This window comes from Prionailurus bengalensis, chromosome B1 (genome assembly GCF_016509475.1).
Source record: "Prionailurus bengalensis isolate Pbe53 chromosome B1, Fcat_Pben_1.1_paternal_pri, whole genome shotgun sequence".
In the NCBI taxonomy this organism is placed as follows: Eukaryota; Metazoa; Chordata; class Mammalia; order Carnivora; family Felidae; genus Prionailurus; species Prionailurus bengalensis.
Window position 1 is genome coordinate 63,071,299 of NC_057344.1, and position 26,475 is coordinate 63,097,773.

The 26,475-nt window shown below is 36.0% G+C and overlaps 1 protein-coding gene across 4 annotated transcripts in view; it reads right to left on the reverse strand.

The window, feature by feature from the left end:
• Positions 1–1,293: 1,293 nt before the first annotated feature.
• KLHL2 (kelch like family member 2) overlaps positions 1,294–26,475 on the reverse strand; it is a 123,493-nt gene continuing 98,311 nt past the window's right edge. For 2 of the 4 annotated variants that reach the window (XM_043566062.1, XM_043566093.1), the window contains 9 exons: positions 22,981–23,097; positions 21,616–21,765; positions 14,931–15,048; positions 9,460–9,657; positions 8,728–8,829; positions 7,309–7,437; positions 6,553–6,693; positions 3,570–3,713; positions 1,294–2,413 (listed from right to left, as the gene is read on the reverse strand). In XM_043566062.1, the coding sequence (XP_043421997.1) occupies positions 2,385–2,413; positions 3,570–3,713; positions 6,553–6,693; positions 7,309–7,437; positions 8,728–8,829; positions 9,460–9,657; positions 14,931–15,048; positions 21,616–21,765; positions 22,981–23,097 (1,128 nt within the window). In that variant the 3' untranslated portion in view covers positions 1,294–2,384. The remainder of the gene's footprint in view (positions 2,414–3,569; positions 3,714–6,552; positions 6,694–7,308; positions 7,438–8,727; positions 8,830–9,459; positions 9,658–14,930; positions 15,049–21,615; positions 21,766–22,980; positions 23,098–26,475) is intronic. The other 2 variants (XM_043566081.1, XM_043566073.1) reach the window with 2 other exon arrangements.

Sequence of the window (26,475 nt, forward strand, 5' to 3'; positions counted from 1 at the left end):
GGATTTCTAACATGCCTCCCTGTCTTAAGTTCTGCTCTTTTTTGTACAATAATAGAACATACCAGGAATGGTCTTCTATGCCTTTTTAAAAAGTGGCGGGGCGGGAGGGGGGGGGGGTGTTCCAAACTGGAAAGACAGAGAGGCATGGGGGAACAGGGTACATCCAAAGCCTCTGAAAACAGTTATGAATCCACCCACTGACAAAATGTGGCAAAACAACTTTATAGTATAGCTATTAAAGCTTCAAAGGAAGTAAAGACAAAGTGGTGTTTGACATTTTAAGTATTTAAGTCTTTGTTACCTTAATAGATTGCATTAAGAAAAGCTTACACATTTTTTAGGTAAGTCTAATAATGCACAGAGAGTTTCATAGAATATTAGTGTTTGGAAGCGATCAGGAAAGATGACACACATTTTCCTTGATGCCACTGTTGGAAACAGCTAATAGTGCTCTAAGTTCATTAGATCCTCAACATGTTTGTTGACAGTGGATGTGCTTGGAGCCACACTAATGCAGAAATTCACTTTTTCATATGGTAAGCAGAGGCTTTTTCTTTTTCTGATTAAGTTCTTTATATTTCCATTTATAATTGGAAGTTCAAGTGAGTATTAAATATGGTTCTGTTTAAATTTCAGTACTCTGTATTAAACTAAATGGAAGTTTTATCACAGGTATAATTCTTTCCTCTTGGTTATCCATTGTTCTGGCTAACATTCTATGCTAACCTTTTAAATTCCTCTTCTGAGGCACAGCCACCATATCCCATCACACTTTCTCCTTCCCATTCCCCTCCCCACTTGTCCTTCCCCTCTTCCCCTTCCCGTCTCCTTCCCTCCCCCTCTTGCACCCTGTCAGGGGTCCACAACCTCAGCTGTCCATCTTGCTCCCCCACTCCCAATCCTTCAATTCCTTTTATTTAATATCAAAATCACAATTTCTTTCTCAGTTACTTTAGAGGAGATTTTTTTTTTTCTTTTTGGTCCATTGCTCTTTGTTCTATTGTTATCTTGTGCTTAGATTAGGGGACAGAGGAATATAAAAACTTTAAATTTCACCAATACTTGGGAGACTTTTCTCTGATGGTTGAGGTAACTTTTTCTTGGATAACAATTTTCAGGGACCTCAGTTAATGATAACAGACTTGCCTTATAGGTTACTTTGGCATCAAATTTAAAATACTGATTTGTGAAGTTACAGAAAATGCAAAGTTTAAAAAAGAACAGAAAAACAAAGTAGGCAACTTTCTTAATATGAAACTAAATAGATACAAATCAAGGACAATGTGAAACAAATAATATACAAACTTTTATTCAAAGATATTCAAGAAAGACATGTTTTGGTCATTTTAAAGTGAGATTAATTGAAGATCTCAGAAAAATTGTATTTGATCAACGCACATGGCTACTCACAGAAAGTTCTCTCTTCTGTTAATAGCAGCTAAATTTATACACACAGAAAAAATTCTTAAGACCATGCAAATTCAGTTGAATTCCATACATTCATTATATTCATCAAAAACCTGCAGTAATATTCATGCCAAAGAGTTACTTTAAGAAAAAAATTAAAAATACACACCAAAACATGACCAAGATTAAACTAAAGAAAATAATAAATAAGCATAATTTATATTTTATTTAAAAAAGTTTGGCATCACACATAGTCAAGTGTGTTACACCATGTTCATTCCTCAGAAGTGGCATTTTAAAGTGTTAAGCATTGTTAAATATCAAAAAATACAACTCTGTTTTACAATGTAGTACTGGCATAATTCAAAGTACTGTGCCAATTATAAATAGTATAATCAAGTTTCAAACATCTTTTCAAACATATTTAAAGGAAAGCATATAGACACACATTATATGCACACAATTTATTATACTCATGTAATCAAAGGTATTTTATAAAAGCAAACCGTTTTATCCCTCACCTAGTTTGTATACTTACATAGATTTTAATACCTGTTCAAAGATTTTCAGTTCCTGTGTATACAGATTTTCAGGAGAAGGAATAAAGATAAAATTTAATTTTACAAGAACACACATTATTTTATCTTCCTTCACAAAATAATCCATAGTCATTCAAGGTTGGTAAAGAACTAGTCTTTAAGAAAGCAACTGTTGTCTAAAGACTACAGAGTAAGTACTGCAGTCCGGGATTCTTATTAAAACTCAGTCAGCTGCTGCTCATTGCAGAAAAAGCCTATGCGGTGCTTCTACCAAAAATAATCTTCAGTGTCTGAGGCCTCTCAGGGCAGCCGATCGTAGCTTCTGCTGAGACGTAAAGTGCAGCCACAAGTGGAGAAGTGCTAGGCTCTGAGTCACTTCAGAAATACTTGGTGAAGCCTGTCTCTCCAGTATAAATATGCCAACAATGCCCTTCAGGCTCATAGTGGTTTATCAATAACTGTGACCCCTGAGCAAAGACACAAAGAAATAAAACAGAAGTCACAGGCAGCATTCTGTACCTCTCAGAAAGCAGTGGATTCTCTCCTACAAAACCATCAGGGACTGAACAAATCATGGTGTTTCAAGGTCTCTTTCTTAAACTTTATTTAATACTACTATCATTTTAATCTAAATGACAGCTAAATCTCTGTTCCAGTTATGGACCAGAACCACATCAGACTATTTTCATCCAGAACTAACCTTTTGCTCTTTATAGTTATAATTAAAGGAAAATAATTTTATTCAGGAAATGTCAAAATCCACCTAATACTCAAAGGGACACAAGAGACTTTTGGGGGTGATGGATATTTTCATTATCTTGATTGTGATGATGGGTTCATGGGTATATATACATGTCGAAACTAGTAAAATTCTACATTTTTAATATATGCTGTTTATTTTATGTCCATTATATCTCAATAAAGCTATTTAAAAAATCCACCTAATTTTGAGCTATGTTATTCTGGGATCCTACTATATATAGTTCCTCTATTAGGTGTTTGGATGATACCTAAATAATAGTGATGGTTAGTTAGTATAAACTTCTTTTCTCTCCACTATTGGGTCAATATCAGAATGAATATTAGAATTTAGAGTGATATACATACGTATCTGTCATCAGAATAATATGCAACATACAATTTTAAAGACCCGTCATTATATTTATTATTATTACCAATCTCTTACTAAGAGAATGGGCCAAAAATGGTATTTTATATGATTCAACCACTATTTTGCTTAAATAAGAAAAATTATGCCACTGTCTTACTGTAGTGCTATCACACGGCACCCTGCCAGGGGAGATGTTCTAGTGGTTATATTTCTTGGATAGCTGAGTAATTAAAGACTTGCCACATAGTGAACTCCACTCTATGTAGATTTTAGCCATATTAAATTTTATTGTACTGTTCTACACTGGAAAGGTTTGGGATTCTGAATTCAAATGACTGTAGAATGACAAAAGAATACCAGTGCCTTATTTTAGAATATATACATCCAGTATTAATTATTTTGAGAATAAGAAATATACTTTGAGAAAATTCTTCTGACAACATTCTTACATAAAAATCAAGATGATGTAATCTTTCTCATATTCCAATAGAAGACAATTAGACAATTATTACCTGCGTAACTTCTCCCTGTGCTCATACAAGATGACACAACTGTCCATTTATCAGTCGTTGGGTTATAATATTCTACTGATGCCAAGTTACAGGAACCATCATCCCCTCCAACTACATATAACAGACCATTAACTGCACAAACTCCTTTAAAAAAATTATGAAGAGAAAAAACAATTAATTTTAAAACTTTGGGGAAATATAAATACCCCTATATGTGTTTGGTGAGGTGTTCCAGAGACACTGATTTCCTTGAAAAGAGGCAAGAAGAGAAGATGGTGACCATGAAAACAATTCCTCTTATATTTGAGAGGTGAACACCACTTCCGAGCTCCTACTCATGCCATGTAGGCAGTAGCTGCTTATGCAGGCACTATTTCAGTTAGTCTTAACAACAACCTTACTTTATGGGTCAGAGACGATTTTAATTCTTATTTTGTTAAAGAAAAATTAAAGGTCAAAACGTTCAGTTAACTTTCCCAAAGTCAGCTTCTTAGGGAACCCCAAAGAAAAAATATATATTGGTAGAAGGTAAAAATGATTTTGAACTCTGAAATGATACTGAATGGTTAGCTATTTTATCTCCTGTAAAAGGAGAGAACAATATTATTTATTTATTACTAGAATAACTCATTTTTTTGGAAAAATTCAAAATACCTAGAAAAGCATATATAAAAAAAGATCACCTCTAATTCTGTACTACTTAGAATAATGACCAGTGAAATTCTGATCTCTACTCTTGCAGACTCTTTTCTATGCATATAAACTCAGATACTTCTTTTTTTAATCTTAAAGTTCCTCATACTACACATGCTACTTTATTACTCACCCACTCCTAAATGATATACCTTGGACACTTCCCTAAGTTAATAAATACAGATCTATGCAATTTATAATGGCTGCATAGTACTCCATCTATGATAATACCATAATTTGTTTGTCTTTTAGATATTGTTATTTTCAGGTATTTTTGCTCTTATCATGATGTTGCAATGAACAAGCATTCCTCTTGCATACTTTTTTTGCATACTTGTGCAACTATTTTCGAAATACATACAAAGAAAGATTGCTGAGAAATCTTTGCTATTACAAAGAAAATTGCTGAGTTAAAAAGATAAGTACCTTTTTTTAAGATTTTATTTTTAAGTAATCTCTACACTCAGCATGGGGTTCAAGCTTACAACCCCGAAATCAAGAGTCGCATGCTCTACCGACTGAGCCAGCCAGGCATGCCAAGATGAACACCTTTTAAAAGCTCTTTATTTTAGTGTATATTTTAAAAGCATATTTTTAAGAATTTTAAACAAGGTTCAGAGCTATTAATAAACTGGCACTTGGAGGGCATTAAAACATCCAGAGGATGCTGCCCACACACTGGTCTCTGTAGTTTTGTAGATGGTTTTTCTAACATAATGAACAGATGCCTGCAGATTTTTAACATAACAAAATAATGAGTTCAAATCTCTATATAGCATTTAAAAGTGGACAAGCAATAGTATTTTCTGTGCAAATGGAATGGATCTTCTCTACTCAAATTCAATTGTGTTACTATTCTAGTCTCTTGACAGGGAGCAAACTCATGCCATTTTAACGTAGCTCAAACACTTGAAAAGCAAGAGCAAGATGGTAGTTCTACATACACAAATGACTACCTTATTCTTCTCACTAGCAGAAATGAACTAATTTTGATTTGAAAACAATAAAACACAGGTAGAGAAGAAAGTCACAGACTATTCCAATCTTTAGGAAAATAATGAAAGCTAAATGCAAATAAATCTCCCAGTCCAGCAAGGCACATGAATGTATTACTGTGGCTTTCCTAACTTTGTATACACCAGGGTCAAGCACTTATTCTACTTAATAATTTGTGGGTCTTACCATAGTTCTGGACTGTCTAAAGCAGAGAGGTTTTTAGTACCTTACCAAATACAATTGACTAGATGAGGGGAAAGGTCAAGTGGAATTAATTATAAATCCTGTTCTGTTACGGACAGTCCTTGCAGTCCCACGTACTTTGTCTCCCCTCATGATCACATTGAATTACACAGAATTTTTTTTTTAATGTTTATTTTTGAGAGAGAGAGCGTGTGTGTGCCTGTGTGCACAATGGGGAGGGGCAGAGAGAGGAAGAGGAATACAAAGGATCTGAAGTTGGCTCCACGCTGACAGCAGTAAGCCCTAAGCGGGGCTCAAACTAATGAACAACAAGATCATGACCTGAGCCAAAGTTGGACGCTTAACCAACTGAGCCACCCAGGCGTCCCGAATAGAAATTTCTGTAAAAATAAAGAGAAATTCAGAGGAGCATTTTGGGCAGGATCGAGGGTGCATCTTGCGACATCATCCAGTGGTGTACAGTGAGTTTGAGAATCATGAGGAACTTATTTTGGACTGGAAAATGGCGTGAAGATAATGGCATTTTCAAATAGACCAGCATTTCCTGAAAAGACAATCTAGCTATCCTGAATCTAGTTTCCATTTCTATTTTCCTTTCATGGATCTTCTTTCTAAGAGGTTAGTTCCCTAATCTTGAAGACCTCAGTTTTCTTAAAATTACTTGTTGCTATTATTGTTTTAGCGTTTCCATTTTTAGAAATCAAGAACTAGTAAATTAGGGTTAGCTTCTTCAAGCTTCAGATTCAGGTAAACAACTAGCTTTTAACCTGGTACCAATATTTACTCAACCGGACTAAATCGAGAACTGCAGTCTCTAGTACATTATGCACGGCATGCAATAAAAAATGTTTGTGGTTAAGAATGAATGAATTCAAGCATCAAATATAGAGGGCTCTTCCTCTCATTTAGTCACCAAAAAGTAGCCACTAAGCTAGGCATACACTATATAAAATTATTACATAAGCTTCTGTCTTTAAAGAACCAATCTATTAGAAAACCCAAATCACTAAAAGAATAAATATACAGCAATACTAGTAAAACTCTGAATACAAATCAATATACATTTCATAACTGTAAGCTAGACAGATACCTGCATTTCTTCTGCACATGTTCATATCTGCAACCTGCCTCCATGTATTGGTGGTGGGATCATACACTTCAACACTTTTTCGTACTAAAGGACCATCATGACCCCCTACAGCATACAGTAAATTGTTTAACACACCAACACCTATAAAACACAAAGAACCAAACTAGAGCAGAGTAAAAGGGACAAGAAATTTAGAACATATTGGGGTTTCTACAAATGACTTGTAAAAGTAAGTCAATATTAAAGCATACAATCTAAGAAATGGAAATGAACAGAATTGACAAATGAGTATCCCAATAAGAACTATTATTCTAAAAGAGGGATGTCAAATAGAATAAAAATAATATGTACGTGAAACACAGAGAGGCAAGTCCTTTAACGTGATCTCTTGAAATCAACTTTCATGGTGTAAGCAAACCAGTATTAAAGCACAAAATTTGTAAGAAAAGGATATGAAGAGACTTGATTATTGAGTTCAATAAGCACTCAAAACAAAAACTAAAAGGAATGCCAAACAATATAAATAATTAAATGAAACACAGAAGAAGCCTTTAATATAGCACTTACGAATTTTACAGTGATATTTAAGTACACCTACTACCACTACCTGCATAATTCAAAAGACATTTGACAGTGGCATTAAAATCAGTATGTATATTTTCTGATGGTATAAAGAGATGCTAATGAATCATTTCACTTGTTTAACTCTTTTCCATCATTTTCATACTTCAATTGCTAAACGAGTTTCCTACGTACCGGCTCCACTCCGTCTGGTGCTCATTTCTGCTATATAGGTCCACTCATTTGTGGTAGCATTATAGCATTCGACTGTGCTAAGACACTGACGTGACGCTCCATCATACCCCCCTACAGCGTAGAGCAAACCTAAACAAGGAATCACAAAGAAAGCCAAATTCATAAAAAGCCATTTTTTCAAGTCATAAAGTATTTTCCTCCACAGTGGCAGTTTCCCTTTTGTTACTCATTTTTATAAATTATCAAGATCTTGCCTAATGGTGACAGTAGAGTTACCAAACTGCATTATGAAGATCTATACGTGATGGTATTAATTTAACATTTTCATCAATAAATCTGACTATAAAACAGGAACATAAAACTCACTACATCTTTGGATAACATTATTTGGTAAGTGAACAACATCCTGGAAAACAGAATATAGTAATCTTAGTAACTTGGGAAAAAACAGTTAAATCAAGAATTAGTACCAATAAGCAATAGAATATTATTTGGCAATAAAAAGAAATGAGGTACTAGTAAATGTTATAGCATACATGAACCTTGAAAACTTTATGCTAAATCAAAGAAGCCAGTCACAAAAGAACACATACTGTATGACTTCATTAATAAGACATTTCCAAAAATGGGAAATTTATCCAGAGACAGAAAGTAGAGTAGTGGCTGCCGAGGTCTAGGGAGAATGGGGATGACAGTTAAGGGGAGTGGACTGCTTCTTGGGTTAAAAATGTTCTAAAATGAATTTTGGTGATGGATGTACATTGAATTGAACACTTTAAATGGCTGAATTGTTTGTTATGTGAATTATATCACAAGAAAGCTTTTCAAAAAAAAACTCAGTGCAAAGAATTATACCCACAGTAGGGAGGGAGTGAACCCACAGATCTGCCCAAGCAAATAAAATAAAAATCACACCAAAAAATAATACTTATAGCCTACTTAAGCTCTGTTGGTAAACAAAGTAGAATATAAATAAATAACTGTGGCAATACATCCTCTTAAATGTGAAATAGCCTTTCTCTAGAATTAAAATTTTGCACTTATGTCATTTGATTTGTTCCCCAAATAATTGTATTAGGATCAGTTAACAGTTTTATGTAAGGTACAAACATACACAGAGAGAGAGAGAGGGAGAGAGAGAGAGAGAAAGAGGGAGGGAGAGAAAGGGGCAAAGAAGAGGACAGAGGGAGAGAAGGAGGTGAGGGGGAAACAAGGGCCTTACATAGGTTACTTTGTATAGACAAACTAATTTAAAAAAATAAATAAAATTTTACGATGGCTACTCCTTTCCTTTTTTAAATGATCATTTGCTTGCTCATTTAGAAAACTGGTGTTTGGATTACTAGAAGAATCACTGCTAGCAATCCAGAAGCCATATGTGCCTGGAAATGTTCACCTAAAAGAACAGTCAGCACCCACCTCCAACAACACCGACACCCACGCTGCTCCTCCTTGTGTTCATGGGAGCCACGTGAAACCACTCATTAGACTTTATATTATATGCCTCCACAGATGATAAACCTATAATAAAGCACAATGCTCTTCATTTCCTCCTCTAAAAAAAAGTGAGGTAATTTTTCTTTTATATATATTATTAGGGAAAAATACTTTAGGTATGTTAAATTGGGCTAAAATTAAAAGAGGAAAATGGTGGAAGGTAAACATGTCAATTACATAATAAATAGGCATAGCCTCTCTTCCCCAGGGCCCCTAACCATGCTACTCACACTTACTAGCTTTTTAAATGTAGTAAGAGGACTGACAGTGATCCATAAGGAAGAAAATTTATATACTTAGTATTCTTACACTATTTAAAAGAGTTCTTTTAACATTTATTTATTTTGAGAGAGAGAGAGAGAACAAGTGCAAGCAGGGGAAGGGGCAGAAAGAGAATTCCAAGCAGACTCTGTGCACTATCAGCACAGATCTCATGAACTGTGAGATCATGACCTGAGCCAAAATTAAGAGTTGGACTCTTAACCACCTCAGCCACACAGGTGCCCCTAAAACAATTCTTGATGGGAGTTTTTAAACTTATCTTTATAAATACCCGTTAAAACACTCAATGTCTAATTTTGCCCCAATTCGTTCCCTAAATGTGATTGTTGTGTTAATTCTAATGCAATGTAGAAAAGATGAAAAGGAAGTTACCTGTACTGCCATCAAAGCCTCCCACAGCATATAACAATCCATTTAATACAGCAGCCCCCAAAGTGCTTCTGCGGTCTCGCATGTTAGCAACACTGGTCCACTGATCTTTCACGGGGTCATAGGAATCTACAGTGCGGACTCTTAAGGAGCCATTAAAGCCACCAACAGCAAAAACGAGCCCAGCCATGTAGACCATCCCTGCAAGAGAAATCCAGCAGTTAACGATGAGTACGTAACCATACTCATACCATAGATAGACTACCATACTATCTAAAGGCTGCATTCCAGTAAGTCTATAGCTGTTGTCAGAATATAAGCTACTCTTAGGAGAATGCTGACTGAATAGAATTCTACTCGTTAGCAAGAGTATCTAACCAATAAATTTTCCTCCTTTCTAAGATTATTAAAAAATCCAATGGTATGGGCTGACATATTATTCTGACTCTTGACTTTTTCAAATATTTATTTGTAGACTTAAATACTGAGCCAAGAAGTTTGCCAACCACTTGTATACAGCTCCCATGGCTTTCAATTTTGGATCTTCTACTTTATATGTGTATCTTAATTTGCACAATATACTTCTGGTTTATCACAGTGCGATAAATCAGGGGACAGTAAATTACAGCCTGCAGGCTGATTATTTTTTGTAGAACCTATGAGCTGGGAAGGGGTTTTACATTTTTTAAAATTTATGTATTTATTTTGAAAGAAAGAGACACACACGAGAGGGGCAGAGACAGAGAATCCCAAGCAGGCTCTGCACTGTCAGCATAGAACCTGATGAGGGACTTGAACTCACCAACCATGAGATCATGACCTGAGATGAAACCAAGAGTCGGACACTTAACCGACTGAGCCACCTAGGTGCCCTTACATTTTTTTAATGGTTGAAAAACCACCAAAAGAAAATTTTGTTGACACGTAAAAAATTACATGAAATTCAAATTTCTGAATTCATAAGTCTTACACAGCCCCACCCATTCATTAATGTAGTATCTATGACTACTTTCACACAATAGTGGCACATGAGTTGTGACAAAAACCACATAACCCCCAGAGCCTAAAATACTCACTCTCTGGTCCCAAAGAAGTTCGCTGACCCTGGGCTAAAGAGAGGTTAGGGAATCCCTGGATGGAGAAGCCAAATTGCTAGCCTCTGGATCTCAACCACCTTTTCACTTTTCTAAGCTTTCTCCTGTGCTTCTCCTGATCTGAGAAGCCCCTCTCACCATCCACTGTGCTTTCTTCAAGTTTAAAGTCCTACTGAAAGTTCCACATTCTCTAGGAGGCCTTCCTCGAACCACTTGAGCCTGAAGAAATTACCTCTAGCTCCTGAACCCCTAGAGCAAATAATACTCTATACAGCACATTTGAGGTTAATAAATCTTACTGAACCTGTATTATCATCACTTTAAATTGTTCAAAGTTTTATTTTTAAATTCTGTAGTGTTTATGTCACTGCTCAGATGAAGGCAGGCATTGTGCCTCACCGTTCTCTGAATCCAGCCGGGAGAACAGGAATCACCAGCTCTGTGTTGACCAGCTCAGTGTTTCCTATGATGGTGTCAGGCAAGCATATATGACTACCCCCGACTGTCTTACCCTCTGCTGCTTCATCCCCAGCTCCCAAAATATTTAGGGATGTGTAGTCCTTCATACGGCATGAAGACTCCTACTGTTCAAATGAAGCTGCCCATGTTGGCAGCTCCCTGTCAGAGAAAGGAATGACTTCCCAGTCCCTGCTTCAATCAGGAAATGAAAACTCAAGCTAGTTTCTGGTAAATCTTCAGAGTTTGAGGAGAGCTGTAGGCAGTGGACAATTTAAGTAGGCAGGGGACTAACAAATGCTAGACAGTAACCCCTGGATTCCTGAGTGCCCTCAGTAGCAGAAAATGTGGTAGATCTCCTGGGAGGGTAGGGGGAGAGGCAGTGAGCAGTGAACACTGCAGGCAATATATTTCACCGTGAAAATGCCCTATATCCCAATTCATAAGGAGCACTGGGGAATGTTCACTGTGGAAATTTGGTCCATTTCAATGTTTTCTTTTCTCTACAAACAAAACAAAAATCTATCGTTTCTTGGAGACAGTAAAATATGCTTACCAAGTGGCAGGGTATAAATGACTCAATATATGAGTCCAAACACTCTGGGGGAGAGGTGGGTGAACTAAAAGAATTGATACTTGGGGCACCTGGGTGGCTCAGTTGGTTAAGTGTCTGACTTTGGCTCAGGTTGTGATCTTGGAATTCATGAGTTAGAGCCCCACGTCAGGCTCTGCACTGACTGCAGAGCCTGCTTGGGATTTTCTCTCTCTCTCTCTCTCTCTCTCTCTCTCTCTCTCTCTCTCTCTTTCTCTCCCTCCCTCCCTCCCTCCCTCCCTTCCTCCATCCCTCCCTCCCTCCCTTCCTCCCTCCCTCCCTCTCTCTGTCTCCCACTTGTGCACTCGCTTGTGCGCTCTCTCTCAAAATAAATAAACTTAAAAAAATAAATAAAAGAACTGATATTCTTCACAGTTATAGGGAAGCAAAGCACCCAGACGTTTGAGTAATTTGGCCATAATTCCACAGTTAAAGGGCATCAACTCTAATCTAAAGTGGGTAGAGAAGCACACTGTACCTTCATGGGGACACAATGAAAGTAAAATTTACTCATGAACAGTAAACTTTGGAATGGACCCAGGCTAATAACTTATGGTGCAATGAAAAGGAAACTGAATCAGGAATCAGATATTAAGAAACCAGTTATAAGTATCACAGAAGACTCCAACAGTAATAATAAAGATAAAATACCTATGAATAAACTTGCCAAGAAACATGTAGAAGCATATGAAGAAAATGTTAAAAATCTACTAAAGAGGGGCACTTGGGTGGCTCAGTTAAGTGTCTGACTTCGGCTCAAGTCATGATCTCACGCTTTATGAGCTCGAGCACTGCGTCAGGCTCTGTGCTGACAGCTCAGAGCCTGGAGCCTGCTTCGATTTCTATGTCTCCCTCTCCCTCTGCCCCTCCCCCGCTCATGCTGTTTCTCTCTCTCTCAAAAATAAAAACATTAAAAAATTTTTAATAAATAAAAAATTAAAATCTGAAGAAAGAAGACAGGAGTCCCATCACCAGTCCCATCACATATTAAATTATAAACCACAGTAATTATAACAACAACTGCTCTGTTTTGATGCATAAATTGGCAAGACAAATCAACAGAACACGATATTTAGAATAAAACCAAGTAAATGTAGAAATTTAGTATATGATAAGGGCAGCACTTCAAATGAGTAGAAACAGCTAGGTTAGCCATTAGAAGTCTTTGGACAACCGGATACCATTAAAAAAACAAACTCTACATCTTACTTCTTATATCAAAATAAAGTCTAGATGTTTTTGATATGAATATAAAAAACAAAACTCTGAAAGTACTAGAAAAATTCGTATTTTAGAATATAATTTTGTTTTAGGGAAGAAACCTAACAGGTACCACCTTAACCAAGTGATTGAAGTTACCATCACCAGAAATACTCCATCTAATCATGAGAAAACATCACACCCAAAACTGAGAGATATTCTTCAGAATACCTGACCAAGTACTCTTCCAAAGAATCAAGGGCATGAAAAATATGGAAAGACTATGGAACTATTACAGAGGACTATCACAGAGGTCAGAGGAGACTAAGAAAATATGACAATTAAATACAATGTGGGATCCTGAAACAGAATAAGGACATTAATGAAAAAACGCATAAAATACGAAGTCTGTAGTTTAGTTAACAGTAATGTACCAACACTAATTTCTTAGTTTTGATAATTGTATCACAGTTGTGTAAGATAATAATATTAAGGAATAAATATATCAGAGCTCTTTGTAGCATCTTTGTAACTCTTCTGTAAGTGTAAAATTATTTCAACACAGAAGTAAATAATTTTTTTAACTTAAAAAAAATAAAAAACATGTGTATGTACATACACACACAGTTTTACAGTAAGGATTTTCTACACAAGAAATAAATCCTTAAGTCCAAAGGCAAAACTCTGATGTACAGGACTTCATAAAAAGGCAAAAATTTGGGGAGCTTGGGTGGCTCAATCAATTGAGCATCTAACTCCTGATTTCTGCTCAGGTCATGATCTCACAATTCGTGGGATTGAGTCCCACTTGGGCTCTGCGCTCCCAACATGCGCTGTTTGGGATTCTTGCTCTCCCTCTCTCTCTGCCATCCCCCTGCTTGTTCACACACACACACTCTCTCTCTCAAAATAAATAAACAAAAAAAAAATGGCAAAAATTTTACATGGCAAAAATAACACAGGTAAAATCAACAAAGATTAACACAAATATTCACACATGTGACAGACAAAAATGATACTTTCCTTACCATATATCTGTCAAATCAATAAAATAATATAATAAGAAATGACAAAAATCATAAACTGACAATTCAGAAAGATGTTTAACTTTCCTCATAATAAAAGAAGTATAAAGTAAGATAACATTTTTCACCTACCAGACTAGCAAAACTCTAAACATTTAATCACAAGATGTTGTTAGGAATGTAGGGAAATTGACACCTTCATATTTTACTATTAGTAGTAATAATTGGTAGTTCCTCTTAGGATACCCTTTGAATCAGTCATTACAGTTCTAGAGTTTTACACCCCACTAAAATATACTGGCACGTGTACATAATAATGTATATATAAGGAATTCATTCTGGCATTGTTTATAATGTAAGTTTAAAAACAATTTTTAATGTTCAATTAAAAATTCGCAAAAATTACACTACATCCAGACCACCCCTCCCAAAAAAAATACTAAACAGCTCTTAAAGAATGAAGTAACTCTATGCTGACAGGTAACAATCACCAAGAAATACTGCTCAAGTACTGCCTTCCATTTTGCTATGGAAGCTATGAACTATGGATCCAAATTTGAGTCCCAGGAAGAATCCTTAGAGTTTACAACTGCCTATTCTGACTGCAGTTTTGGCTAAATAAGGTCTATTTCAACAAATGTTTATAAAGTGCATGCTTGGAAGTAGGCAACTTACTGTGGATTATGGCTAAGTCAGGAGTCTCTTAGAACTAAGGGTCCCACTCTAAAAAATTATTTTTCAGCACTTCAGCAAAGGTAACTAGGAAAATATCGACCAAATTGCTAAGCTATGCTGCTTTATATTAGAGAATCAGAAAGGTATGTAAAGATGAAGACTGAGTGGCTGTTCCCAATAATGTCTTGGGACATTAAAGACACGTCTATTTTGGGGCACCTGATTGACTCAGTTGGCTAAGCCTCCAACTCTTGATTTCGGGTCAGGTCATGATCTCATAGTTCGTGGGTTTGAGCCCCACATCAGGCTCTGTGCTGACAGCATGGAGCCTGCTTGGGATTCTCTCTCTATTCTAATTAATAAAACAGGACCTCAGAGAGAAGCTCCCAATGATACAACAGTAGAGAAATGACCATAATGCATCATGCTTACCTGCCCTACATCGCCTGGAAGGCAATTCTGCTACTTGGTGCCATCGCTCTTCTTTAAAGTCATAGCATTCCACACTTCGGATAGCCTTTGGTGCTTGGCCCCCAACTACCACCATCAGCTGGAGGGCAGAAATGTAAGCATTTGAATAAACAACTATTGCATTTTGGGGGGATTTAAAATGTCTTACAAAGACATTGATGTGGAGAGTGTTAGGATGAAGATGGTGGGGTGAGCTGGGGAAAAACAACCACCTAATCAACACTTAATAAACATCAACAAAGGGGGCACATGTTAGAACTACAATTCTATTATCTAGCACATTTAGTCAAAAATAAGGATTTCAGAAACTAAAATAAGTTTCTGATCCTTCAAGCAAAAGCAGAATTAAAGCCAAAAAACAGCAGGCAGTCAGCACTGGCAAGGCTGCAGTACATCATAGGGCTTGCTATAAACTAAACCCTGGCTTTGTAACGACCAGGGATTAGATCTCCACAATCCAGGAGTACAGATAGAAGTGAAATTTATGTTAGTGGGTAGGTGAGATGAAAAGGATGGTAAGGTATTAAAAGAAACATGGAAGAAGGTGGGGGGAAAAAACCTATTGAAAAAGGGGGAATAATTGAATTGGGAGTTCACAAGAGAGCACACATTCCTGTATCTCAAATAAAGATGCCACACAAATAATGGAGATGCTAGAAATCATAATGAATGAATGTACAATAACCTAGTGCTGAGAATAAACAAGGTCTACAAATTTCTTCATTTCAACTCAATCCAACAACTATTTACTAACTGCCTGTCATCTATCTATACTTGTCCAGAACTAAGCTAGGTGTTATACACATAAGAAATATAAGACATAGTCTCTACCTCCCAAGAGCTTATAGATCTCACTAAGGAGACAAGACCCATGAAGTAATTCAAGAACAATATACATTTATTTATGACCAAAAAGGTATACGATTAGTATAGACATTAGTCACTAATGCTGATCAGAAAATGGAATGTTGCCATAATTTAATGAAAGCTTCCTGGAGGGAGTGGAACCTTGAGAGACAGATGGAATTTTGCAGCCACTGTTTGTCTTTTATTGAGTACAAAGGGGCACTTTTTGGCAACAATGGAAACACAGCTGTCAAATCAGAAGAACATAAAAGTTAATGTTGTCACATATGGAAAAATTTAAAGAATGGCAAGGACCTTAGGGGAAAGTTGAAATGATGATAGGAGAAAATAGATGTTCAAAGGAAATAAAAAAATCAAAACAAACAGAAAAGTGGAATGATTCATACATACAAAGAGGGGAGGTTTGCAACCTTGACTATGACCTACCTGTACTTAGAACTACAGAAAGACAGGTGCACAGAAAACAGGATTCTTTAGAGTAAATCCCAAGTTTCCAAAAAGAATCCTATTTTATTAACTGGAGAGTTTAAGGAATTTTAAAGGTTTTAAAAAGAAGACTGAGCATAGACCAATTACACGATTTTCTTCAGATGTGTCATTTTTCTAATGTTGATGTAAATAAATAAAAGGAAGAATTAACAAAGAAAATCCACGATATTCTCTCCACATATTACGGAAGAGGAAAGAACAGGGAAGAAGGCAAGGTTGTAAAATCATAGAGGTAGAATAGACAGAAAGATCAACACCATATTCAGGTGTTTATATAAGATCAATCAGAATTTAAACTTCTAAACACTGTCTGGCAGTTAGGCAATAGTTAAGAGGCTTAGTTAACATCTCTGATAAAGATCAATCTAAAAAAATCTCCACACCTGAAAAACATAATCCAGTGAAGAAATGGGCAGAAGACGTGAATAGACACTTCTCTAAAGAAGACATTCAGACGGCCAACAGACACATGAAAAGATGCTCAACGTCGCTCCTCATCAGGGAAATACAAAGCAAAACCACACTCAGATACCACCTCACACAGGTCAGAGTGGCTAAAATGAACAAATCAGGAGACTATAGATGCTGGAGAGGATGTGGGGAAACGGGAACCCTCTTACACTGTTGGTGGGAATGCAAACTGGTGCAGCCGCTCTGGAAAACAGTGTGGAGGTTCCTCAGAAAATTAAAAATAGATCTACCCTATGACCCAGCAATAGCACTGCCAGGAATTGACCCAAGGGATACAGGAGTGCTGATGCATAGGGGCACTTGTACCCCAATGTTTATAGCAGCACTTTCAACAATAGCCAAATTATGGAAAGAGCCTAAATGTCCATCAACTGACAAATGGGTAAAGAAGATGTGGTTTATATATACAATGGAATACTACTTGGCAAGGAGAAAGAACGAAATCTGCCCATTTGTAGCAAAGGGGATGGAACTGGAGAGTATTATGCTAAGTGAAATAAGTCAAGCAGAGAAAGACAGATACCATATGTTTTCACTCATATGTGGATCCTGAGAAACTTAACAGAAGACCAGAGGGGAGGGAAAGGGAGTAAAAAAAAAGTTACAGAGAGGAAAGGAGGCAAACCATAAGAGACTCTTAAATATTGAGAACTGAGGGGTTGATGGGGGGTGGGGGAGAGGGGAAAGTGGGTGATGGGCATTGAGAAGGGCACCTGTTGGGATGAGCACTGGGTGTTGTATGCAAACCAATTTGACAATAAATTATACCTACTATCTATCTATCTATAGATAGATAGATATAGATATATATAGGAAATAAATCAAGCACATGTTGTTAATGTTCTAGAACAAGATTAAGTCTAAGTATAGTTATACATTTTGAAAACATTGTACTTCTCTATGCTTTGCTTACTTATTAAGGTGTTTGACATGTTCAAAAAAAGTAACCAGGCTAATTTTTTAAGTCTATTCTAAATCATTTAAGGGGATTCCATTATTTTTATAATAAGAGTTGAAATATTTAAGGAAGATTAACTTATGAAGTTTATTGGCAATTATTTAATAAATCAAACATTTAAGAAAATGTAAAAAAAAGAATAAAAAGTTTATTATTATTATTATTATTATTTACAAACCTCTAGCTATTCTACCACTGTTCAATAGAAATGTGATATATATAATGTGCATATCATTGTAAATTTTCTAGCAGCCACATTAAAAAGCATTAAAAGAAAAAAAATCTCCAAAGGGAATATTTTTTTAAAAAACCTTGAGAAACAATATGGGTTTATTAGATTTCATGATTCTTAAACTTTGAATCTCATGTTTTCCATGCAGTAGTTCACTTTTGCATATCAAAATAAGAATGGAAGAGAAAATGTACTACTGAGTACAGAGAATGCTAGTGTTATCTGTTCTGTACTCACCCAAGTAAGATGGGGTGAGGATTTGGGACTCCAGGAATCAGAGAGAACAGGGACAAAGAATGTACAATGGGAACACAAGAGAGCAAGGATATTTGTATGACATCAAGAGACTGCACTAATAACCACTATGCTACTAACCATCAAAAGAGGTGCTCATGACTCTAACACTCCAGTTATTTGTAAAAGACATTTGATATCATTTGAGAAACACCAAACTAATTATGCTACTGTAAAGAAATAGAAAACTGGGAACACTTTTGGTATGGAAAAATTAAATGTGACATATTTAAGGAAGGCAAGGGGTAGGGAGTTAAAAAAATTCAAGTGACCATCCTAAAATGTAGATCGGTTAAACTTCATTTTTTTTCTTCACCTATTAAGTATTAGTTAGAAATTGCCTCCTGAAAACTCCAGTTTCATAATTTTCCAGTTGGAAATCTCAACACATATGCTGGGTAAAATACAGAAAAATAGATACACAGAACTAATGATAGCATTTGTTAAAAAAAACAGATTCCAAAGTGAAAAAGAAGCCACAAAGTATAGTAGCAAACACACATAGTTTGTCACTATGATGTCCAAAGGCAAGAGCACCTTACAAAATCCCAATACTGTTTACTGGAGATGCAAAACTAATGTCTGAGATATAAAAAGAATCATTCATGCAAATTTGTATGTATATATCAGAGCCTAATATAAAAAGTACTAAGTCACTGTCATGGTAGACATATTGCCCAAACATTACAAAAGTTTCCTTAGAACCACTACCGCATTTTGTCTGATTTTACTTATCATTACTATGAAATATGTAGGCATGAGAAATCAATCTTTGCTTCATTCTTACCTACTCAGAATTAATCTTGAATATAACCACTTGAAAACGCTGAAAGAGCATCCAACATAAGCACTTTTTCAAAAATATATGTAGATAAGTAAATTTTGAGAAGGGATCATGCAAATGCAAGGTCAAAGCAACAGTGGAGTTCACTACCATTTGCCATGTCTGCTGCCCCTCCTCCCTAGCCACCTGAGAAAGCAGAATGAAACAGAACCTTCATGGACGGTATACCAACCACAAAAAAAAAAAAAAAAAAGCTAAAGAATTGAGAAATCCAAAAGTATAATAGATTGGAAGGGCCATTCCAAAGCCATAGCCAGAAAAGCCCAGAAACAATATAAACTGAACAGATAATCACAACTCTATAAAAGAGAAAATAAAATACCTGATAAGATTTTACCAAGAACTCTTTAGAAAGTTTCCAAAAGTGACATGTTTATTTCAGAAATTAGAAGAGAGTTAGTTTTCACTCTAAAGGTCTTTGCAGGATAAAGATAGCAATGCTAAAGATGTCAGAAGAGGGGATATACAAATATGAAATGTTTAAAAAAGTATTAAAGATAAAACAAACCAGAAGGAAGCTGACAAAACTAGCATAAAATAGTAATTTAAATGGGCTAAGACTATGAACGCTTATTATAATTTTTTTTTAAGAACAAAAACTGACACCAAATAATATGGACAAGTATGAAGTGATGAAGATTTATAAAGATGGCTATTTATAAAAGCAGGTAAAAGGGTATTTGGAAAATGTAAACATTTATAAAATCAGCAGACCCAGATGGCATGCATACTAAGATGTTAAGGGAACTAGCTAATGTACTTACTGAGCCACTTACAATTATTTTTGAAAAATCTTGGAGAACTGAGGAGAGATCAGAAAATTTAAAAACGGCAAATACCAATTCTCAAAACAGGGTAGGAAGTGAATGCCTTGTAAATACCTTCTAAGTGATAATAGTTCTGAGTAAAAATTTAGAATATTTTGAGAAAAGCATCCAAACCTCTAGGAGACGACAAAATGATGAGTAACACGCAGAGGGATGTTAAAAAAAAAAAAAAAATCATGCCAAATTTGAGTCTATTTGATCCCGAATCTCACTGGACATTACAGGCCAAATTACTTATTTTTGGCTGAGATAAATTATCTCTGTTTAGATAATAAACATAATCATATGGACTGAAATTTTCTGCAAATGGACTATGTCAGTGAGTGGGTATTTCTAGCAAGGTATCACCAGGGAGAGTGCTGAGGTTCATTCTAGATTAAAATGTTTACTAATTATCTAGAAAAAGGAGTAAATAGCATACTGGCAAAATACACAGTTGGTTCTAAATTGATAACTGATGTTAACACTGGGCAGAACAGAAAAACAGTATCGATAAATATGTGAAGCAATTAAAAATGTAGATTCCAGGGGCGCCTGGGTGGCGCAGTCGGTTAAGCGTCCGACTTCAGCCAGGTCACGATCTCGCGGTCTGTGAGTTCGAGCCCCGCGTCGGGCTCTGGGCTGATGGCTCAGAGCCTGGAGCCTGTTTCCGATTCTGTGTCTCCCTCTCTCTCTGCCCCTCCCCCGTTCATGTTCTGTCTCTCTCTGTCCCAAAAATAAATAAACGTATAAACGTTGAAAAAAAAAAAAAATTTAAAAATGTAGATTCCAAAAATAAAACTTGAAAAAAACACTAAAAAACATTAAGTGAAAGAATTTAAAAGACATAATTTAATGGAAAGGATAGAGTGGTAACTAAAGATGATATAAAAAAAAAAAACAATGGGTAACAGATTCTTATTTCTTAATCGATCATTGCCCCAAATGCATACAAGAGCTAAAAAATACATAAATAAAAGCATTACACTATGGATCATTCTGATTAGACCCTACACAAAATGACACATAAAGTGCTGGTCTTCCAGTACTGTGAAGATGAAAAATGAGTACAAGAAATTGCAAACAGAGACAGAAATGAGGAGTTTTTCTGAAAGGAAAATTAAATCAGTGAAACATACATGGCTTCAACTAAAAAGATAAAGGTAGAATATGAACGTTGACACAAGGGAAATATGAACACTGGAGATCAGGGAGGACATATGGTGAACCTTGCAGTGATGGCTACACAGGAAGTGTGAGTGCACCGTCAAAGAGTATACAACAGGGAATAGGAAGGAAATGTACTGAACAGGCTATTCATCAGCTTTAACTCTAATATGTAATTCTGCGAAACTACTTGGTTTTCAATTATTATCTATATACACAGCTTCCAGAGAAATCTTTTTACCTACTCTGATTTTCCTTTCTACTCTAACTGAAGCTAATGAGACTCAGAAGGGAAAAAGATCAGTTGCCTTCTGTTCCAGAACAGTGACATCATGCGGTTCATGAAGATTAAATGAACCAAACAATCCCCACCCTCTACAGACAAACCCAACAGGGAAGTTGAGTTATATACACTACAGTGAATTCCCAGGCACATAAAAATTCAGACGAGTAAAAGTATTAACAGCCTCACTATGGGCCTTTCAGATGAAATAATAAGTGTGAACAATAGATCCTACTTTGGGAAGGTTCATGGGTGTCCTCAGTCGGGTCCGGACACTCTTCATTAATATACGCTGCTCTGTCGGCAGCAAATGATACTTCATAGCTTCAATGAGGTAATCTTTGCAGGCACTGCTATTCTTGACCAATGCCTCCTCTTCAACCCTCTGTAAGAAGAGAGAAGACACACCCCATGAGGGGAACAACTATTTCATGATAAAACAGACAAAGCAACAGAGTAAAGAAGAGGGAAAAAAGCAGTAACTATCCTCTCTGGTTCAGTCTTTCCCTTACAAAGGAACGTTTATAAATATCACCAAGAGAAAAATAAATGAAGCCCAAAAATGCTCAAGTATCTGGTGTGCAGAGAAAAAACATACGTATGCAACAAAGAGAAGAACTACAATCAAAATTATATACCTCAACATCGGCTACAGAATAACCTTTAGATCATACTATATTTGCCTATTTCTTATCTTTAAACATCAAGCCAAAGAGTAAGAAAAGAATTTAGACAATGAGTTCTTCAGGTAGAGTAGGCAATACTAATAAGCTAAAGACAATTTTTCAAACACAAAAAGGCAAATAAAATATCCAGAAGAGGTACTCAAAATATTCTATAACAATGTGCCTACACCAGAACTAAATCTTGTACCTGCTATTCCTGACCTCAAATGCAGGACAGGTTTTTCTGTTCATTTTCTTAATAGTGGAGTATCAATGATTATACAGATCACAATAAATAATGAGGCTTCAAGAAATCCTAAAATGCTCAGATTGAATCTCTTAATAAAGAAGGTTTCCTTGGATGGCTCCAATTATAAAAATGTTGAAATGTTCCAAGTAGGATACTAATAATAAAAAAATAAATTCAAAGTTGTTCATAGACTGCTAAAGATCCATTTATTTCTACTTATTTCAAATAGGCTGGTTTTCCTCACCTTAGAAACAAAGACAGAAACCCAATGCATGCCACTATAATACTATGAAGTCGAATTCAATGGTATTTGGGTCGCATGTCAAAACTCCATTTCTGCAGGGCAATCAGAAGAAGCTATCAAAGGGAAAGCACAGAAGATGCAGAGCAGGGACACAGAGCCACAAGTGCATTTATTTATGTGTAAATGACCATAAATACTGCCTCAATAAGTTCTAGTATCTGTTTGCCCACATCAGAAGTGGGGAGAAGTAAATTTCCAAGAATGGGGAGTGGTCTAAGTAAAGGAGCAGCTGCCGAGGACTGCAGGTGCCTTTATCATTCTCTGTCCTGCGCCCTGTGGTCTGCATTCTGCAGGTGTTATCACCGTGTAACAGAGATCTCCATGCTGTCAGCCCAGTGACAAAGTGCTATGTGTATTCAGGTGTTGTGAATATGCTTTTACCTGAACTAAATATTCCCGAGGAAGCAAAGGTAACCGCACATGTTCCATCAGCCGTGCCATAAATTCCTGCCTTACATCCTTGTCATGGTTTACCCAAGCTATTACTGCTTCAAATACCTTGTAGAAAATGTGGGGAAAAGAAAATAAGTAATGAGTTATGTACCAAGGCATCTGAATAAAGTATGATGAAATTACATTTTATATACAATTCTTGCTAAGACATTCAAGTTTAATACATGGCTCAGGGGCACCTGGGTGGCTCAGTACTTAAAAAGTTATCCAATCTATTTCTTTTTTTTTTCATTTGACAGAAGTACTTTTTTCCCCTGCTTGATTGAAATATAATTGACAGATAACATTGTATAAGTTTAAAGTGTTCATTGATAGACTTCTACATTGTGAAATGATTGCCATCAAAGCTCTAGCTAACCCCTCCATCATGTCACATAATTACTCCTTTTTTTGTGGTGTGAACATTCAAGATCTATTGTCTTAGCAACTTTCAAGTATATAATGCAGTTTTATTAACTATAATCACCATACTATACATTCTCCAGAACTTATTCATCTTATAATGAGAAGTTTGTACCTCTTTGACCAACATCTCCCCATGTCTCTCATCCTCAACCCCATCTACCACCACTCTACTATGTTTTTGTGAGTTCAGTTTATTTAGATTCCACATATAAATGATACCATACAGTGTTTGTCTTTCTCTGTCTTATTTCAATTAGCATAATACCTTCAAGGTCCACACATGTTGTCACAAATGGCAGTATTTCCTCTTTTCTCATGGTTGAATAATATTCCTGTATATGTGTGTGTGTGTGATACTTCCTTATGCATTCATCCACTGAGGGACAATAGGCTGTTTCCAAATCTTGGCTATTATGAATAATGCTGCAATAAATCAATGCACATGCGAGTGCAGATGTCTCTTCAAGATTCTGTTTTAATTTGCTTTGGCTATATACCCAGAAGTGGCATTGTTGGATCATATGGTAGTTCTATTATTAATGTTGTAAGTACTTTTAGTACTTTTATGTATCTAGTATTTTTCATTTGGTATTAACTAAGCACTTAACCAAATACATTATCTAATCTTCTTGAACTTAAGTGGTAGCTGTGATAATCAGATGATACGTGATCTAATTCACTGTTCATGACTTTTCTAAATTGAATTTGGTTCTATTTACTTGATTTAAATCTCAAGTCTCTTGCAATTCCTATCAAAATAACATCAGCATTCTTCACAGAGCTAGAACAAACAATCCTAACATTTAAATGGAACCAGAAAAGACCCCGAATAGCCAAAGCAATCTTGAAAAAGAAAACCAAAGCTGGAGGCATCACAACCCTTCAAGATGTATCACAAAGCTGTAATCATCAAGTCAGTAGGGTACTGGCATAAAAACACACTCAGATCAATGGAACAGAATAGAAAACCCAGAAATGGACCCACAAAGGTATGGCCAACTAATCTTTGACAAAGCAGAAAAGAATATCCAATGGAATAAAGACTGTCTCTTCAGCAAATGGTACTGGGAAAACTGGACAGCGACATGCAGAAGAATGAACCTGGACCACTTTCTTCCACCATACACAAAAATAAACTCCAAATGGATGAAATACCCAAACATAAAATAGGAAGCCATCAAAACCCTCAAGGAGAGAGCAGGCAAAATCTCTTTGACCTTGGCCACAGGAACTTCTTACTCAACATGTCTCCGGAGGCAAGGGAAACAAAAGCAAAAATGAACTATTGGAACCTCGTCAAAATAAAAAGCTTCTGCACAGCAAAGGAAACAATCAACAAAACTAAAAGGCAACCAACCAACAGAATGGGAGAAGATATTTTCAAATGACATATCAGATAAAGGGTTAGCATCCAAACTCTGTAAAGAATTTATCAAACTCAATACCCACAAAACAAATAATCCAGTGAAGACATGTGTAAAAGACATGAATAGACACTTCTCCAAAGAAGACATCCAGATGGCCAACTGACACATGAAGAAATGCTCAACATCACTCTTCATCAGGAAAATACAAATCAAAACAATGAGACACCACCTCACACCTGTCAGAATGGCAAATATTTAACAACTGAGGCAATGACAGATGTTGGCAAGGATGCTGAGAAAGAGGATCTCTTTTGCATTGCTGGTGGGAATGCAAACTGGTATAGGTACTCTGGAAAACAGTATGGGGGTTCCTCAAAAAATTAAAAATAGAACTACCCTATGACCCAGCAATTGCACTACTAGGTATTTTTCCAAGGGATACAGGTATGCTGTTTTGAAGGGGCACATGCACCCCAATGTTTATAGCAGTGCTATCGACAGTAGTCAAAAGTTTGGAAAGAGCCCAAATGTCCATCGATGGATGAATGGATAAAGAAGATGTGGTATATATATACTATGGAGTATTACTCGGCAATCAAAAAGAATGAAATTTTGCCATTTGTAACTACATGGATGGAACTAGAGGGTATTATGCTAAGCAAAATTAGTCACAGAAAGACAAACATCATAAGGCTTCATTCATATGAGGAATTTAAGATACAAAACAGATGAACATAAGGGAAGGGAAGCAAAAATAATATAAAAACAGGGAGGGGGACAAAATATAAGAGACTCTTAAATATAGAGAACAAACAAAGGGTTACTGTGGAGAGGTTGTTGGAGGGGGAGGATGGGCTAAATGGGTAAGGGGCATTAAGGAATCTACTCCTGAAATCATTGTTGCACTATATGCTAACTAATTTGGATGTAAATTAAAAACTAAATTAAAAAAATAAATTTCAAGTCTCTTTGGAATAAAACACCCAAAATGTTAAAGCAAAGTGATGTTGTGGGATGAAAATCATATACCCTTATAAACAACTATTTTTGGCGTTTCTTTAGATTTACAAATAGATGTGGACCATACACTTCTAAACTGAGGGTCTGCAAAATAGATGAACTTTCTTTTCTCACAATGGAATATATTAAAATCTAATATTTGAATTTTTTCAAAAAATGAAATAAGGTCATTACAAATTAACAACATATAACTATGAGAAAGCTAATAAGCTAATATGAAGACAATAATTGACTACATAATTTCCTTCCAGACTAATGAACACATAATCAATAATTTTTAAAGTGTTGTAGAAAATGCTTGATGATGATAGTTAAGTTGATTACCAGGAACAAAAAATATTTATTTTGATACAGGAAAAGAGCGAGAAATTAAAAATAATCTACATTATAATGAACATGCCTCCTTAATTTATTTGGTCAGCAAGCACCTACCAAGTACCTCTATGTGTTGGCTGCTAGAAATAGAGGATCCTGTAAATTCTATCTACTATTTCTCAGCTCTGCTTTCTCTTCACCTGTTTCTACCATCCTGAATCAGATCCAACTACTCACTGGTTTGACTTCAACATCCTATCTGTCCCTCACCCCATTTCTGGGGTTTTGTTCATTCAGCATATCACCACTGTGACAG